At 35.1% G+C, this 17,915-nt stretch overlaps 2 protein-coding genes across 3 annotated transcripts in view; one reads left to right on the top strand and one right to left on the bottom strand.

The window, feature by feature from the left end:
- LOC125832706 (uncharacterized protein At2g34160-like) overlaps window positions 1-17,915 on the bottom strand; it is a 96,205-nt gene that overhangs the window by 24,942 nt on the left and 53,348 nt on the right. The gene's annotated exons all lie outside the window — the stretch shown is intronic.
- Window positions 1,256-14,856, top strand: LOC125832296 (uncharacterized). Of its 2 annotated transcripts, none has more exons than XM_049511443.1 (10): window positions 1,256-1,465; window positions 8,535-8,658; window positions 9,373-9,459; window positions 10,881-10,966; window positions 11,105-11,320; window positions 11,919-12,085; window positions 13,423-13,581; window positions 13,668-13,748; window positions 13,841-13,895; window positions 14,434-14,856. In XM_049511443.1, the coding sequence occupies exons 1-10, from the start codon at window positions 1,355-1,357 to the stop codon at window positions 14,605-14,607; spliced, it is 1,260 nt and encodes a 419-aa protein (XP_049367400.1). In that variant the 5' UTR covers window positions 1,256-1,354; the 3' UTR covers window positions 14,608-14,856. The 2 variants fall into 2 exon arrangements, with proteins under 2 accessions (XP_049367400.1, XP_049367394.1); XM_049511437.1 differs by having other exon boundaries at window positions 8,532-8,658.

The raw sequence follows: 17,915 nt of genomic DNA, 5'->3' as shown, positions 1-17,915 counted from the left end.
TACCCATATCAAATTGTGATTAATTCTTCATAATAAAGCAAGACTAAGAAAAACCCAATCTATATTCCTCAAAGTAAGGTTGAATATGAAATAATTGAAGTGAGCAATATGATAGAAACTGGGAAGAACAAAAGCAAGGCAAACATAATAGCGAAGCATAGTTAGAATTCATCCTATCTCTTAAAATCGTCGGCGAGTGAGAGATTCAGAGAGTATAGAGTTCAATATTTCTCCCAGGGAAAACATATGTAGAAGAAAGGGAATAATGATGACGAAGGACGAATAATACCGTCTATGAGGAGAATGGAGATCAGATAACATTGGAGATATTGTAGATGAAAGAAGGAAGAGAAATAAATTTATCCGACGAAGAGAAAATCACCCATACACGTGGAAAAAGAAAGAGAAATACACATGTTCATTCAATGATTAAAAAGAGCAAGTTGATAGTACAATTTACAATACTCTTGTTGTAGTGTTCGTACACACAAAGTGCCATTTCTAAATATTAGTAATATATATATATATACTGTATTGATATTATTAAGATTTCTTGTTAAAAAACAACTTATTAGTCGATGATACTATAAGCGTATATATATATTTTTATGGTATCATTAAAGTTTCTTATTTAGAAATTACTCATTATTCAATGATACTATAAGAGGATATATACCTACCAATACACACACACTCTCTCTCTCTCTCTCTCTCTATATATATATATATATATATATATATATATATATATATAATGATTTAATATCAAAATTATCAACATTAATGATACCAATTTAGTGTATATACACTGATTTAATATTAGTTAAGCGAAATTAGTTAGAGATATATAGTGTAATGATTTAGTGGAGTATGAATATAAAGGGTTATATATTTATAATTTTTTTTGCTTTTATGAGATATTTGCTTAGTTTCCCAATAATATAAGGTCATATTATCTCATTCTATTTTTTATAAAATAATTTATATTTATTCTTTATATTTTAGATCTAATCCATCACACATAAATTAAAACGGAATGAGTAAATACATAATACTCTAATCACATGCAACCCACTTTAAAAGATCAAGGACCGTTCTAAAACACTTAAAACTATAAGGACAAAGTGTAAACACTTACAAAACTATAAGGATGAAAAAGCACAATTTACTCTTCACACAGTCCGAAGCTCCGATCTGTACTTCCATCTGTCCTCTTTTTTCTTCCGCCGTTCCGTTCTCCTCAGTCGTAGCAGACTTCGGAGACGTCACTTCCGGAAAAGGAAAAAAAAGTACACAAAAATCAAACCGGAATTCATCTGCTTATACTGAAATTGAGGAGATTTAGAAAAGAGAAATGGCTCTAACGAGTGTGAAAATGACGGAGGAAGTGTGGTTAACATGTCTCAGTCATGCATTGTCTACAGAAACAGAAGAGATAATGGGGCTTCTCCTCGGTGATACTCAGGTTTTAATTTTTATATTTTTTTTCATTTTTTCTGAAGGAAGTTTTGGTTGTTAGGGTTTTGGGTTGTTATAAACCCTATCTATCATCCAGGACTGCCATAATTGTTGAATGATGATAGTAGCTTTATGTCAATATTAGGTATAAATTTTTTGGGAATTCTTTCTTTTGTAGATATTTGCTAATTGGGGTTCTATTTTTGTTTACATTTTCTAAAATTATTCTTAGAATTATTGGATGATAGGTTTGGAAATGGCATAGGATTTCCTCAAAAACTTTTGTTTCTTTGAGAAATTGATATTATTGCTTAAAGGCAGTACTTTTAAGTTATTGTTAGATTTGACATTCCTTATGTTTCAGCTATTATTGATGTTTGCTAAATTCGTAATGTACTTTCTGTTAAATTTCCTGGAATTCAAGATTGGATGCCATAGCTGGAAATGGTAAAAAGAGATTTTGGAGAAAAAACAAACTTCTTTGCCTTGAGAGATTAATATTGTTGCATAAAGGTAGTAACTTTAGTCAGTGTTGGATTTGCCTTTCGTTAAATTCCAATCATGATTAATGTTTGACAAGAGTTGCCCTGCACTGGGGTTGGGCGGAATGATATAGAGGATCTGTATATCTGTCCTTACTACATTAACTAGTTAGGAACTGAGTAATTGATATGAAATTATGAATACACGTTCAGTTTGATAAACAGAGCTGGTTTAGGCGGTAGTGGTGGTTTGAACTGCCATATTTTTACTCTATAAAAAGGCGAAGGGGTTCTGAACTGCGCCTTAACAAGCTGATGCATATTTATGCCTTCTATGTGCTATTGAGTCTTGATATTACAGTACACAGTCCTTTTTACTTTTAAATAGTGCGTTGAGAGAAAGGATTCTCAAGATCTTGTCTTTACTAAACTTGCAATAGCTATACTTCATAATATCTTGATCAAAAGAATGTCAGCTGTATAAACTAAGGGTTCGTTTAGTAGAGTGTATAAAAATAATGCAAAATAGAATGTATTAGTAATGTTTGTATTAGTTATGCTTGCATTAATTATAAATAGATTATTTTTATGCATGTTTGGTTTTGTATATTAAAAAAACATGCATTGCATAAAAATATTTATTTACAAAAATATCCTCCACAATTACAGTGGAAAAGATGTAAAAGGGGTTTTGATGGGTAATTGGGTTAAACTCTTTAACCATGCTAATGCATGTATTAAATCCCTTTGCATTACTAATACCTAAAAATCTATGGTATTGGTAATACACTCCTCAATACACAATAGTGTATAACTAATGCAAACATTAATTATATATAGCATGAAAAAATGTACCAAACAAGGTAATACTAATACATAAAGCTAATGCATGTATTATTTTTGCTAATACACTCTACTAAACTACCCTTAAGTGTATAGTCTAGTGGTCAATAAAGTTGGAAGTTACCATAGAGTCAGGGTTCAAATCCCAATAGAGACAAAGTTCTAGGTGATTTTTCTCCATCTAAGTTAGATTAATTTAGGTACGCAAGCTGGGTTAGATTCACCGTTATAAAAAAAGGTTAATACTTTAATAATCGTGGGAAGTACATGTGTCTAATAATCGTGGGAAGTACATGTGTTTATGGGTGGGTTGTAGTATACTTGTGATCTATCGATACATAGAGTAAAGTTACCAGTTTTTTTAAAAAAACATTTGTTTATGGGAGATCATTTCTTTACGTGAGGTGGAAAAGGATTTTGTTTCTATTCGTTAAAACAATATGTTGGTGTCTCTAATAACCTAAAGTCGTGTTTAGTATCCCAATGTCTTAGTTTGACTAGACACCGAGTTTAAGAAATAAAGGAAGATTTTTGAATCTTTTGGTCTTAAATTAAAGATAAACGCCTATCAACAAGAAATGCTCCCAGACACTTTGCTCTGCACTTTTCCTTAGGTGGCTTATAGAGATCCCCTCTGGGTGTCTAGAGCTCCTTCTCCGGTGGTTCTCTGCCATCAGAACCTCTTCCTTTTCTTGCCTTTTCTTTCAGGTAGCATTTAGAACATGGAGAACAGGTTGTATTTCAGGCAGGGAGGAATGTCTTATGATCTTATAGAATATTTGCTTCAGAGATATGGTTTGAGTGGGTGGAGAGTACTAGGATGTCTATCAGGCGTATGATATTGAGCAGGGGAGATGTATTTGGTTATGCAAAAGATTAAAAGAAGCTTATGAAAGCTGGGGGAAATACATCAAATCATGGAGTTGCAGAGACATTTCGACATATATTTATTGCTCCCAAAAGTTCAATAAGTACGATCGATTTATTTCTGATCATTAATTATTATTTCAGAAAATGCATTTAATGAGGGATAAGGGGAATCTGGTAACAAAAGTGGAAAGTTCATTGATAGAAAAGTAGAGAAGAAAGGGAATTTATTACAAAAAGGGAGTTAAATCTCAATACTATTGCTGGGGAGGGGATTACCAGGGAGATCTGCATAACAGTAAATGGAGCAAGAGAGAAATGAATGTAGCCAGTGAGAACTCAATGCTTATGGCGACTTCAATGTAGATGACAACAACCCGTTCTGCAGATGTCTCATCGGTAGATTTTATTGAGAATGAGGTGCGCCAATTGGAAATGATATGTGGTTAAGGGCCTAACATACGTGGAAGGAAGCTTGTAATGTTCAGGTGTACAACATGAATGACTCTCTTTGAATTTCAAACTAGAAGGATGATTGAACATGTTATCATGGGTGATTGGAAGAGACAAGGTCTGACCTTGTATTTGGAATGGTGGTCGTCAATGATAGGAGTCTTCCTAGATGAAACTAGGTTTGGTTGGCTTTGGATTAGGGTTTTAGGGCTACCATTGCATCTTTGGAACAATAAGGTGATGGAAAATATAGGTGATGAATGTGTGTGTGTGGGGGGGTAGAAACTGAAGAGGACACAAACTTCATAAATCATCTGAGATGGGGAAGAATCAGGACCAAGGGAGAAGATCCCGACGAAGATAGAGATTGTCGATGATGGCCTTATATACTCACGGCCAGTATGGGTGGAGTGGTCGGTGATATATAGATCGATGGAGGCGGAGAAGAGAGCAGATCGAGGTGATAGCGACATACAACTGGATAGTATAGAAGCCGAACCTATGTTGCTAGAATATAGAGACAGTGTTAGAAAGAGGAAAAGGTCCAGAAACAAAGAAAACCTCGGACATCGAGGTTTACAAGGAAGGGGTTCTAGAACTGGGCCCCTGAGCACACTTTAAATCTAATAAAACACAAGCCCATCTCACACAACAATGGGGCCTTTCTAGCATGCCTAAAACTACTTTTTTCACTGAGCCTTTTTCTGATTACATTAACTCAGATTGGGGAGAAACAAAGCATCCTTCTAAGCACTTGATAATGGACTGGGAAGTGGGAACTGGGAATACACAAGCAAATGGAAGAAGAAGAAGAACCAAAAATCAGAAATCAGAAATCAGAGAATCAAGGAATCAAGGAGGCTCAGGTAGAGGAATGACTGAAGAAGGAGATGTCATAGCTATTGAAGGAAAGACAAATAGTTACTGTATGAGCAGGGTTGATTCTTCCTTTCTGGAAACTTTTGGGAATCAGTTGGTCACATACAATGAATCAGAACCATTGAGCATAGAAGAAAATCTTATGGAAGAGATGATAGAAAAAGGGCTACAATCTGGATACACCTTAATGTGATCAAATTAGGTCTAGCCTTTGGAGCAGCTATCAAGGGATGTGAATAAGAGGGTTATGCTTATTGCATGAAGCTGGATAAGATGCCTAGAGAGACACACATGAAAGGGCAAATCCTCAAATAGCAATAACAACACAATTTCAAAAGAACTCAGGAATCTAATGTTTGATATGAAATTCAAAGATGGTGAACCTAGAACCGGTGAGAGAAGACTAACCATTATGCAAAGATGAGGATAAAGATTGTGTCTTGGCATGTGAGGGGGCTTAATGAGGAAAGAAAGAAGGGGCGGTAAGGAATTTGATTAATCAATGGGGTGCAGATGTGTATATTTTGGTAGAAACAAAGCCAGGGGGAAATATATATAGACTCATTCATAGTATCTGGGATAATAGATGGATGAGAGGTACATTTAGAGGCAGATGGTAGCAGGGGTGAATATTTTTTTTTTTTTTGTTTTGAGAATGGTAAATTTACTTCGATATATCCAACAGGTATACTACAACAAGTGTAGTCCCCCTTCACAAAAGTTGTCACTTTACAACGTCCTAATGTATCTAATTACAGCCAGTCAATTGCATTAAAAACATCCTCTGTGCTGCCTATAACTACTTGTTTACACCGAAAATAGTAAAGGCATAAGCAATCTGTCTTGATCTTCTGTATGTTGCTCTTTTTGCCTTCAAAACATCTCTGATTTCTCTCTTTCCATATGGTCCACCAAATACATGCAGGAGCCATCTTCCATCTCTCATCCTTTCCTGCATTACCAGCATTAACATCACTGATCCAACTTCTTAGCACCTCTTTGATTCTCCCAGGTTTCACCCACCTGATCTTTCTCTTGTGGATGAACATTTGCCACAGCTGGTCTGTCCATACACAATGTAGAAAGAGATGGTTGACTGTCTCTATTTGTTCTTCGAATAATTATTTTTTGCGGAAATAGTTCTACTGTTTTCTTAGATTTTGTTAGCTCTTTAACTCTAGACCAATCATAGTCATGTTTTTAAGTCTCTATATTTTTTTATTTTGTGGCTGGCTCCCGAGTCTTAACTTTTATTATGTAATGGAGCTAGCATATCTATTTTTGTACTCTTTGGATCTTCTTGATTCCGGTAATGAAACAACTTACTTCATCAATTTTTTTAATCTTATGTGACAACAGAGTTAAGAAAGGGGAAATGGTAGAACATGGCAACCAAAGCATAACAAGTAAAATGTCATGGGAAAATTCTAATTTCTTTTGGTTTATACAGCAGTATATGCTGATTGTAAAAGGGTGGAAAGAAGAGGAAACAAATACGTTGGTATGCTTCTGGGCAATGAAGACAAAACTGTGAAAATTTGGTATGGAATTATAGGAAATAGAAAAGAGGCTGGCTAGGTGGAAGACATAGTACATAACACTGGAAAGGAGGCTCATACTTATCAACTATGTACTTGATGCACTTCCTATGTATGTAATGCCTTTATTTCCCCTTCCTTCCAAATTTATGAAAAAGTTGGACATATTTAGGAGGGATTTCTTGTGGCATGGGGATAAAAAAGGATACAATCTAGTCAATTAGCACACAAAACAACAATGCAGAGTAGAGAGCAGGATGGTTTGGGCATCATAAATCTGAGAGCAGAACAAGAACAATAGCTTATTAATGAAACGGCTCTGGAGATACAATATGGAGGAACATGCATTATGGAAGGAGGTGATTGTGCACAAGTTTAGTAAACTCAACCCATGGTGTACCAATGTGAGCACTAATACTTATGGGTTTGGAGTCTAGAAGACCATTAGAGCCTTGTGACCCAATGTAGAAAGGAAGTTGCAAACGATAGTTGGAGATGGAAAAAGAATAAAATTCTTGAAGGATGCTTGGAAGGAGCAAAGTCCTTTTATAGAGATTTTCCCAGACCTGTTTATTCTAAGCAACAACCTAGATGGTATTATTTATGATACTCTGATTGCATAGGGCTGGAACTTATCCTTCAGGAGATTGCTAAATGACCGGGAGATTGATAGAGTGGCTAATCTACTAAGTAGGATTGATCATTTCAGTGGCACTATTGCTGAACCAGATACATTAAGATGGAAACACAATATTGATGGGTAATTCTTTGTTTAAAGGGTTTATAGAATAGAGGGCAACCAAAAATATGGAGAAACTTATGGAAGAGTCCAGCTCCAACCAAGGTAAAATGTTTTACTTGGTTGGTGGTTAAAAGAGCACGCCTGATGCAAGAAGTTTTGAAGAAATAGGGGCCATCATAGTGTCGAGGTGCTTCTCATGCAATGAGACAGATGAAACAAATAGCCATATGTTTTTACACTGCATTTTTACTATACAACTTTGGTTGTTATTTTTCGACGTAACAAAGACAGGTTGGTCTATGCCTTAGTATATGGCAGATTTGCTTCGCTGCTGGATGATGAGGCAACAAAGGTTAAAAGAAGCAGTGGAGGATCATACCACAATGCATCTGATGAACTGTTTGGAGAGAGAAACTAGAGGTGTTTTTTGAAGATAGATCCAATTCCATTCAGAAAGTTAAATGGAATTGTATAATATCTTTCTACTTTTGGTGTAAAGAAGTAGGTTTAGAGGATATAGATCATTTTGTAGATTTATTAAGATCTATCCAAGTATCTTTGTTTCTCTTTGTTTTTTTAATCTAACATTTTTTGATGGTGTTCATCATGTCCTCAATGCTGAGGAATTACACCTTTACCAATTTCAAAAAACAATTAAAGATATGTGGTCTTTTAAATCTTTTGGTGTTAAAGTTAGGATGTTGGAATTGGAAAACTTGCTAAATAAAGAAAGAGACACTCTTTTTGTGACAGACCAGAAAGGAAAGTACGACACTTTTATTGGGACGGAGGAAGTAGCTATTTTGGTATATGCCCACGTCCTTCTGCCTTTGTGGAAACGTTTGGACTTTGAATTTGGTTTGTCAGGTTAAAGTTTAGGCATTAACTTACAAGGCATTCAGTATGTAATATGTATTGAGTTTTCTTCACTGATCAGGAAAGAAAAATAACATAGTAAGTCAAAGTTATATTTAATACTCCAGCTATTTTGGTAGATATGCAGGTGTATCTTCGATGGTCCATATTTAACCTCGTCCTTTTATGACGTGTCCCAGTAGTGTGTAACAGACTCTGATTTTTGCTTGTCATGTTATAGTTTAGACGTTTTCTTGCTAAACGTTCTGTATACAGTTTAGGTTTCCTTATTGATCAAGAAAAAGAATAAAATCATATATTTCTTTCCTTGATTTTTACATGCTATTGATGATGGCTATCCTACTAAACCATTTCCACGTGCAAAAGTAATATTTGTGCTGTTTCAATTCGCAGCAGTCAAAAAATGGTAGTGTGACTGCACTTATATGGGGAGCACTGCCACAGCCACGTTGTGACAGGAGGAAGGATCGTGTTGAGACCAATCCTGAGCAGCTAACTGCTGCATCAGTCAAGGCTGAGATATCCTTTTTGATCCATGACAAATAGTGATTTTTTTTCACTGCCCTTACCCCTCTAAAAGTTGCAACATAGAGCAGTATCATATAGTGACTGGTAAAATAATTTCTTTGTACTGTTACCTTTGTCAAAAAAAAAAAAATTTCTTTGTAAAATAATTTTTTTCTTCTAATTGCTTCAAAGATCACTTTTGGTAAATTTGCTGCCAAATGAGAAACAATTTTAGTGTTTATAAACTTCAATCTTTTTCTTCATAACATGAAGCAATTTGAATGACACTTCATGCAACGGGTTCTTCCTTTGTTTCCGCAAATGTTTTCTTCCTAATATTAACATGTCAAATTTATCAGCAAAACTTGATTTCTTTTCCTCTGATGAATTTGGGGCACATGTCAAATAACTTCTGTGGTATCATGTATTAGGATTATCTGTGCAAACCTTTTTTTTTAAATCGCAGAGTGCATGACATGCTTAATAGTATATGTAGAGCTTGACTTAACCATATTTTATGACATGCTATGGCTTTCTTGGCTTTGATAGCAGTTGGCGAAAAGAGATCTTTTCTCCCGTTTGAACTATGGTTTCATACAACTTAACCTGTTGGTTGAGTTCGTTGCTTGATGTATTCAAATGTATATGATTGGATTGTGGTTGTGATAATGCAGTTTCGTCTGGAAAATTGTATGCTGGATTTGTTACTTTAACTTTTTTTAGCACAGAATGACCCTGGCAACAGGAAGAACAACAAGAGTGATTGGCTGGTACCATTCACATCCCCACATTACGGTGCTCCCTTCCCATGTTGGTAGGTATTAAGTGCCTCTATGAGCACCTTCTGCTTAATAGTTTAGTCCCATTACATTTGAGAAACCAAAGATGGTCTTTCTGCCTGAATGTTGGTATTTTCTTTTGTACTAGATCCATCATAGTAATTGTTTCGGTATTTGGAATTTTGAATTTTGAACATAATACTTGATCTTTGGGTTGCATACAACATAATAAAAATAAGCACGTCGGCGGTAAATGTGACATAAATCAAGCTTGACTAGCACTTAAAAAAGCTAATTCAATCAAGAATATGAAGTAAAACCAACGTTTTATACTTGAACCTTACTATAGACTAGAAACACAAATTAGCCACATATATACAGAAGCGTTGTGTTTTACCAGTCTTTTTGTTTTTGTACAGAAGGGTTTCAAAATTTGTAATCCTCAGATGGGGCCAGGTTTCTATTTCTGTGCTTATAATCCAATACTTACACAGTTCAAATTAAGTGACTACAAATGAAATCCCTGAAATGTCCACTGAGTGTCATTTTTTTTTCTTCCGATTCCAAGTTCTCTTTCTTTCCCAGTAATGTCCACTTTTACTTTCTGCTACAACTAGAGTTTTGTGCTTGCTTGTATGACTGTTTTTGCCTCCATCCTTCCCGTCATGGAATTGATTTATTTTTCCAAATGTTTCATTATCCATCTATTTAATTAGGTTATGTCTACTGGTGAACTGGAAGGTTTAGATGGAGAAATTTTACCATTCAAAATCAATATGCGAGCTAAGTAGATATATGTTCCAAAACACAAAAGCAACTCATTTGGTGATTGATTTGTTTGGTTTGTCTTTTAATTTTCCCCTGTGCAGAATTGGCTTCTCATAAACTGTCTGGCCAACAGACTGTTGGGCAATTGTCTGCTCCTCTAAAAGTCAGCATCTTCTATGAATTTGGAACATTGAATAAGGCCTATAAATTAGACAAAACCTTGACTAAGACCTAAACTGAACAAAGATAACATTAACTTTCTCTAGAATAGGTGGTTATATAGAAAATTGAAATGCAGGGTAGGACTGCGTACAATAGAACCAATTTGGTCCTGTCCAGAACCCACTTATAGTGGGAACTTCCAATTTCCAAATACCATTTTCAACTTGAAAACAAATATTACTTTTTTTCAAATTTCACAATTTTTATGTCCAAACACCTACTTAGTGCACTGGAATGTCCTTTTAAATCCTTTTGCATTCTCCTAAGTTTCATCTGACTGTAGTTCTGTGATTCATTGATAGTTTGGTCTTCACCAACTTATAGAGATGACTACATGTTTTGTGGAGGTTATTTTGGGTTAAGTCCGGTCATAGTTTATTCTCGTTTCAGCTTAATACCTGTGTTTTCACTAGTTGCCTTTTTCTCAGTCCATGAAAATCATAACATGTTATGTAAAATCATGCAGATGTCCGCACTCAAGCCATGTATCAACTTCTGGATGCTGGGTTTATTGGGTTGATATTTTCATGTTTTAGTGAAGATGCACAGAAGGTAGTGTAAGATTGTTTGGAATCAAGTAGATCAGCACTAGTATAATGTCTTGACCAGTGCATATTTAAAAACTGTAGATCACCACAAGCATAATGTCTTGGCCAGTGCATGCCTACAAACTATTTGCTAATATTTCAGGTCGGGAGAATCCAAGTTATTGCATTTCAGTCCTTGGATGGAAAGCAGCAGAATCACATGTTGTTGAGGCCTATTTCCCTTTCCCCTGTACATAAAAATTCTGTAATAGACCTTGAATCGCCTTTAAGTTCCGCAGACACATCTAGAGCTGGTTCAAAAATTGAGATTCTTGAACAAGATACTGGTGATTCAAGAGCTTCTGCTTTAGCTACTAAGGTATGTTTAGTGGTTTCATAATTTAAATAAAGCATGTTAGTTGTTACTTACCATTTCAAAATCAATTAATTGTAAAGCATGGTAGTTATAGTGTTTTACTGGAATTCAAGAGGCTGCTGGCCATTTTGGCAAACAGGTTTAAAAGATATACACTGATTTTTTCAATGGATCAAATTTGTTGCTGTATGACTTTGCCTTTGGCATGCGAAGCTACTTGTGGATCTGCAGTGTTATGAACATACACTTCTCCCGGGAAGAATAAGTGTGAAGGGAAAAATTGTGGGCTTTATGATTCTTTCTCTTCTGCTGGTTATGTATTCTTTTTCTTTTAAAGTTTCGGGGGACAAGGTGTGAGGTAGGTTGGGGTTCGGTAATTTTTTATTAAACTTGGTTGATGGATTGGTTTTGATTGGTTAGAATGGGGATGATCTATGTACTTGGTGGATTCCCTTGCTAATACTGATAGCTGAGTTGGAGAAAACTGTCGTGCCAACTTGTTTTCGAAACTTATGATTGAGGATCTGAACTTTTTTCACTCCTCTCTCTTTTTAGCCTTGGACTTCTTCTTTACTCATGATAATCTTAACTGATTGGTTAGGGTGGGACAAGATCCACGGACTTGGGCAATTTCTTTGCTAATGTTGATAATAGAGTTGGAGAAAACCTTCACGCCAACAGTCTTAGTAATGCAGTCATTGATGTAGATCCAATGGACTTGTCAGAAAGTATGCAAGAAGCAATGCATCGATCGAATCTGGAGATGAGGTACATTTGAGTATGTATTTGATTACTTAATATGATTTGAACTGTTTTTTCTGACTACGTAAAAAAGCAATTTTGGAATTCTCTCTATGGTGCTGGTCTGGAAGGAAATTAGATAAGGAAGTCGTAAGTGTATGGTTCTAATACTTGTCCAGCCCCACTACTATGCCTTTTTTACTTTTGGGTTATTTGGAATGAAGGAATTTGGGTGGTTTGAAAGAAAGACAGAACCAACACACATGATCAAATACAAATATTTGTCTTCTTTTTGGCCTTTTGGTGTAAATTGCTAAAGGTATACGACATAGATAGGTTGATGGATTCCCTCAACTGCATGCACTTGTAATAGGACTGAGTTTTCGGTTGTGCATATTGACACCTTCTTTTTGCAGTTTACACCAATAAATTTGTTTACCTATCGGAAAAAAAAGATTTTGCTGTATCTGAGTATCAAGACCCTTCAATGAAGTAGATCACTGAATTTTTAATTTTTTTTTTTACCAGCTCATCATTTATTATTAGCACCACTGACTATTGTTAACAAAGTACCTCACTCAACTTCAAAAGTTAGCTGAAGTTGTGAGGATTATAACCCGTACCCTGCACACCTAGAGCTGGACATCTGGTGTTTGGATAGCCTCACATGCAGACAACACTGGCGACCTAAAATCATGGACAAGTTTGGCTCTGAGATAATGTTAAGAAAATGATGTTGAGTATGATTCAATCCAAAAGCTTGTTCATGAGGTGAGAATTGTCAAGATCATATAAAGAAACCACATTGTATACCCTCGAGCAATGTGGGTTTTTAAGAACTAGAACCTCTGAGTATCTTATGTGCTAAAAACCTAACAAGTTGCTTTGCTGGAGGAGTGTCAAATAGATAATTAGCTTAACCTGCAGTTGAGGAGAGGATGGTGTGCAAGTGGGTAACTGCATAAAATTAGATGAACAAAATTTCTACCTGACATGTTTTTGCAGAATCTTGGGCAACTGCAAGTGTTAGACTCAAGAGTATTTTTTAATTTTGAGATAATGCGAAGTTGCTTGTACACTGAAGTTTATTTAACCCTCACCGCACCCAAAAAAAAGAAAAAAAAAAAAGAAAGAGAAGCTTTTGTTGTTTAATAAAGTCTCTCTTGTTGAGAAAATGTTGTTCGTCTATAGTGGTATCTATAATGAATAGTCAAACAGTCAAAGCTGTTTAATTCACCTCTTCCTTTGATTCAATGAATTTCTATGTTTTCTGCTATTTGCTTGTTATTCAAATTACTGATTCAACCCTTCTGAAGCATGATAAATGCTTGGCTTAATCTATAAATATTTTTGGTTGGTGACAGTGGTGCAGAATATGTCAGAAAGGAAATCCCTCTTCTTGTTCTGCCATCCTCATCTCTTTTCAATCTTGATGCACCTTTGAACTCATTCACGGATCTGCAACGGGTATTATTTGAAGAAGAACGAACTGCATATAATCAGGCTGTTGTAACAAATATGAGGTGGTCTAACTTAATGTGTGCTTATTGCTTGCTTTGCATATATGTGCTTTTTAACTGCTATAATAATTTGGGATGGCTTTCTGCAGGGAAACAAAAGTGCACCCGCTCACTTTCATTCATCACACATCTACATATCAGGCTTCTATGTGCAAATTAATGGAGTATTGGTAAATGAGCTCACTCTTTGACGTCTGTCTTAGAACTCAGTTTTTCTTTGTGGTTGTGATATATTTTATCACCACTTTGTTCTGTATCGCAGCTTAAGTCCCGCCATCAGTTCCCTCCAGGACCAGTTGAGAGAGAATGAAATTCGGGTATGAATGCTTATTTATCTTCCAATCTTCATCTATTGTACTTCTTTCTTCAGATTTTACCTTCCATTGAATTAGTAGACCTTGGAGTAGATATTTAGACTCTCGTCATGTACAAATGTTTTCGATTTCCTGAGATGTTTCAACTTCTTTTGTCTAGCTTTGGTTTTGTGAAATATGTCATGGACTATCTTGGTATCCCATCAGAACTGCTCAACCACCCTTACTTTGTGTGCCCCTATGCTTGTTAGGGAAGTCTCGAGTTGCTCAAAGGTAGTATTGAGACTTGAGTACAACTTTGGCAAAGTAATCCTCAAAAGTTTGTGTATTTACGAGATCAGTATTGCATAACTAGTTGGCCTTCCATTTTTAGGAAGTCTATTGAAAGGGAAAATGATCCGTACTAAAGGTTATTCCAGTTGTACTTCCCATTGGCTTGCATTCAGACATTAGCTGTTTGGGCACGAATTATGCTTCTTTTAGTAGTAATATTTTACATGATTTGATGGCTGAATAGTTTTATCTGCTTTTGCTGGAACAGCTAAAGATGCTAAGTGAAGAAGCCGAAGTTTTGGAAACTGAGACTATAAGAGGGGAACCAAATACAAGTTCTCCTCGTCGAGGTAGTGCTTCATTGGGTCAAAGAGACTTGTACAGTCCAACCGAGTTAAGAAGTGTTTCCGGTTCAAGTAGTCGGAGCAGAAAAGCACCCTAATGAAGTAGCAAGGTCGATCTTACCTATGCAAAGTGTATAGTAGGGGTTTATTTTGTTATCTCACCTTGTTGTGACTGCTTCTGGTCCCTTTTGGTGCTTAATATGATGCCAAGTTTTGGTTATTTTCGAGTTTGTACAAGGCAAATTTACTGCAATGGTTCTGGCTTTAGAGCCAGAATTCAATGAGGTGGTGTATTGGAATTTAGAAAATTATGAAATGCAAACCAGAACAACTAGTGGACAACCTCAGAGATCTTTGTTCTTTATAACCCCCCACCCCCACCCCTTCCCTCCCCAAACCAACCCTTGTCATTTGTTCTGTGTGAAAAAAGCAAACAGCTTTAATTAATACAGGATGTGTATTATGATTATGGTCACATAAAAATGGTCTTTTTCTTCAGAAAGTTTCATGTTTACAATGCTGTGAAGGAAATTAGTTGTAATTATTTGATACACACCTTCATTGAAATTTATTTACACAACCTGCTGCAAATGCTTTGTCCAAAAGTGTATGAAACTAGTTGTGTAGATTTGATTCATAATTAGGAATTTATTACTTTAATATTCAATAATTCTCTTGTTTGTTCATTTACGTGCAGTCCTCTTACTCGTTGGTGCTAAAATCTCCCAATCCTTCTTTTGCAAGCGTATATCAAGTCACATACCCCTCCATTCCTATTTACTTAATCATGTTTAATTTATCACCTAATTATTAGTACTTGATTTTTTAAAAAATGAACCGTCCCTTTTCCATTATATAGGGGGATAAGATATTTTTGTTTTAATTTTCATCCTTTCACAAGAAGGAAATTTCATTTCCCAAATCCACAAAAATATAAGTATAACAAATTGTTTTACCCAAGAAATTAAAACAGCACGGATGGTAGGTGTTAATTTAATAACAAGAACAACATTTTCTTCAATAAACTTGTATAAAGAAAAAGAGAAGACAATGCCTATGGTAGGGTGTGTGCTAAACAACAAACCTCATAACAGGCTACAACAATAGTAAAAGAAAAAAAAAGAGGAAACTATTTATGACTTAAATGTTGGTGTTAGTTGGGTTGTGTTTTGGGTATTCATCAAGGTAATTTGGGATACCACCGGTAGCTGCGTTGTCATTATTTGCTCCTCCAACAGTATTTTTGACAGCATCAGCCGCACCTTGAGCAATATTAGCAGCACCCAAAGCAGCTCCACGAGCCACGCTCACTGCACCTTGAGCTGCTCCTTTTCCAATATCTGCTGCTCCTTGTGCCATGTTCTTCACTTGATTCCCAGTCTTCAATAAACGAACAAATATCCTTAAACTATGTGAAATGAACAAAAATACTCCAAAAATGGCCGTATAACTATATATGAAAGGCATTACTTTATTTACTTCACATAGTTTGCAATCTAGAGTTCAAATTAATCCCTAATTTGCACGTATAATTAATTACCTCTTGAAGGAAGCCTTGGTTCTGGTTATGGATATCAGAAGGTGCGTCTCGTCTTATCTAAAAAATTAGGAAAAAGAGTAGCTTAAATTGGCATGATGTTGAAGAAAATAGAGAGGATCAAACTTCAGTAATTAACAATGTAAAGAGTAATTAATTATTGATCATACCTGATTTTGGCTACTGTTAAAAAGGTTGTCATTACCGTGGCTGGCCATGTTATATATCTTTTTTATACTTTCTCTGTGTTGTGAATAGATGAAATGGATTTGATGTTGGGTGACTAATGTTGTGTGAATTTATAGTGTTGAGGCTCCTCAAATGGTGACCAAAGTACACGCATTTTCCAACACATGGCAGCACATAACACTATAATTAATAATCTGCGTAAGGGTTACTCCGTTTTATTTAGAACGCTTCTATCGGGTAATGAGTTACCCATATATATTTTTATGACATGACAATAATAAATAAATAAATATTATTTTTTAAAAATGAGACATGACAACTATTTTAGAAGTGAAAGAATAGTATATAACATTTCTTAACGATATAATAACTTGTTTGAAAACGAAACGACTCTTTAATACTCTCTTTTATCCTATATTACTTATCCATTATTGAGTATGACAATAATGGACTCCTAAATAATTTTAACCGCGTATAATTATAAATAGTAGTAATATTTTTCACCAAAGTGCCACTAACAGAAGGCTGACTCTCATGTCCCTGCAACAGATATTGTTGGACATTCCAAAATAATATAATGGACAACTATTATTGGACATAGGGATATTTTAAAAATAAATGGGAAAAAGGACAAATATATTCCGAACTATTGTAAATGGTATGCAGATACCCTCCGTCATATTTTTGGAATATTGGTGCCCCTCCCATCTAAAAACTAGAGCATATATGCCCTCACTCTAACGGAAGACTAAATATGGACACGTGGCGCAATCTTATCCGTCGATAAGTGTCGGATCGATGAATTGACACGTGTATGTCCGTTAATATAAATGGTATATATGCTCTAGTTTTTGAACGATAGGGGCACCAATGTCCCAAATGTATGACGAAGGATATTTACATACCATTTACGATAGTTAAGGAGTATATTTTTCTTTTTTCCAAAAAAAATAAATTATCTCTTTGGCTTCGTGCCTACCAACCAAATAAGGAAAATCAAAGCTTTCGAAGAAAAAACAAAGAAGCTAACCGTCGAGGGGATATGTGCTCTACACGCGTCATTTAGGAGGGGACACATGTCGAGGCATTGGCTGAAACGTATCACAATTGTATTTGACAGTTGAAAGTTGAAAGTTGAAACCATGTCGAGCCAATTACTTCATTCCAGTTCAGGCAACCGCATCTTTCTTAGATTTACGCGGGGATTATAGTGAAGTGATAAAGTATTTTTTTATTTTAAATTAAAGATTTTAAATTCGAATTTTCATGGAGTTACTGAAATATTTAACTTTCAATATGAAACTTTTCTATCCAAATTTAAATTTAATCTAATTTCTACATCAAATATAAAATCTACGCTTCTACTCCCTCCGCTTCCAAAACAAAGGTTAGCTCAGCAAAAACCATACATTTATTAAAAGGATAATATTTTAATTTATTTAATATAATAAAATAAATATGAATATTATAAAAAATATAAGAAGACGTCGTAATATCATATATTATCCTTATAAAAAGTATATATTCATTGATCTTTTATCAATGAGTAGGATTCTATATAGATAAAATATTGTTAGCGTTAATAAAAAATTATCAAATCAAAAAATGTTTTTATGATTTTTAGAATTGATTGAAAAAATAAGTGTGTCATATAAATTGAGACGAGGGGATGAATATAAT

This window comes from Solanum verrucosum, unplaced genomic scaffold (assembly GCF_900185275.1).
Source record: "Solanum verrucosum unplaced genomic scaffold, falcon-dt-bn FXZP01000102.1, whole genome shotgun sequence".
NCBI classification, from domain to species: Eukaryota; Viridiplantae; Streptophyta; class Magnoliopsida; order Solanales; family Solanaceae; genus Solanum; species Solanum verrucosum.
Note: the sequence above shows the minus strand (reverse complement) of the source record. Positions and strands in the feature narration are given on the sequence as shown.

Bases quoted from the DNA above. Each gene is read 5' to 3' on its own strand.
- LOC125832296 (XM_049511437.1), top strand. From the start codon at position 1,355: ATGGCTCTAACGAGTGTGAAAATGACGGAGGAAGTGTGGTTAACATGT. The intron at 8,659-9,372 runs TATCCTTTTTGA...TTTTTTAGCACA, and splicing joins TGCATCAGTCAAGGCTGAGA to GAATGACCCTGGCAACAGGA. The intron at 13,582-13,667 runs GTGGTCTAACTT...GGCTTTCTGCAG, and splicing joins GCTGTTGTAACAAATATGAG to GGAAACAAAAGTGCACCCGC.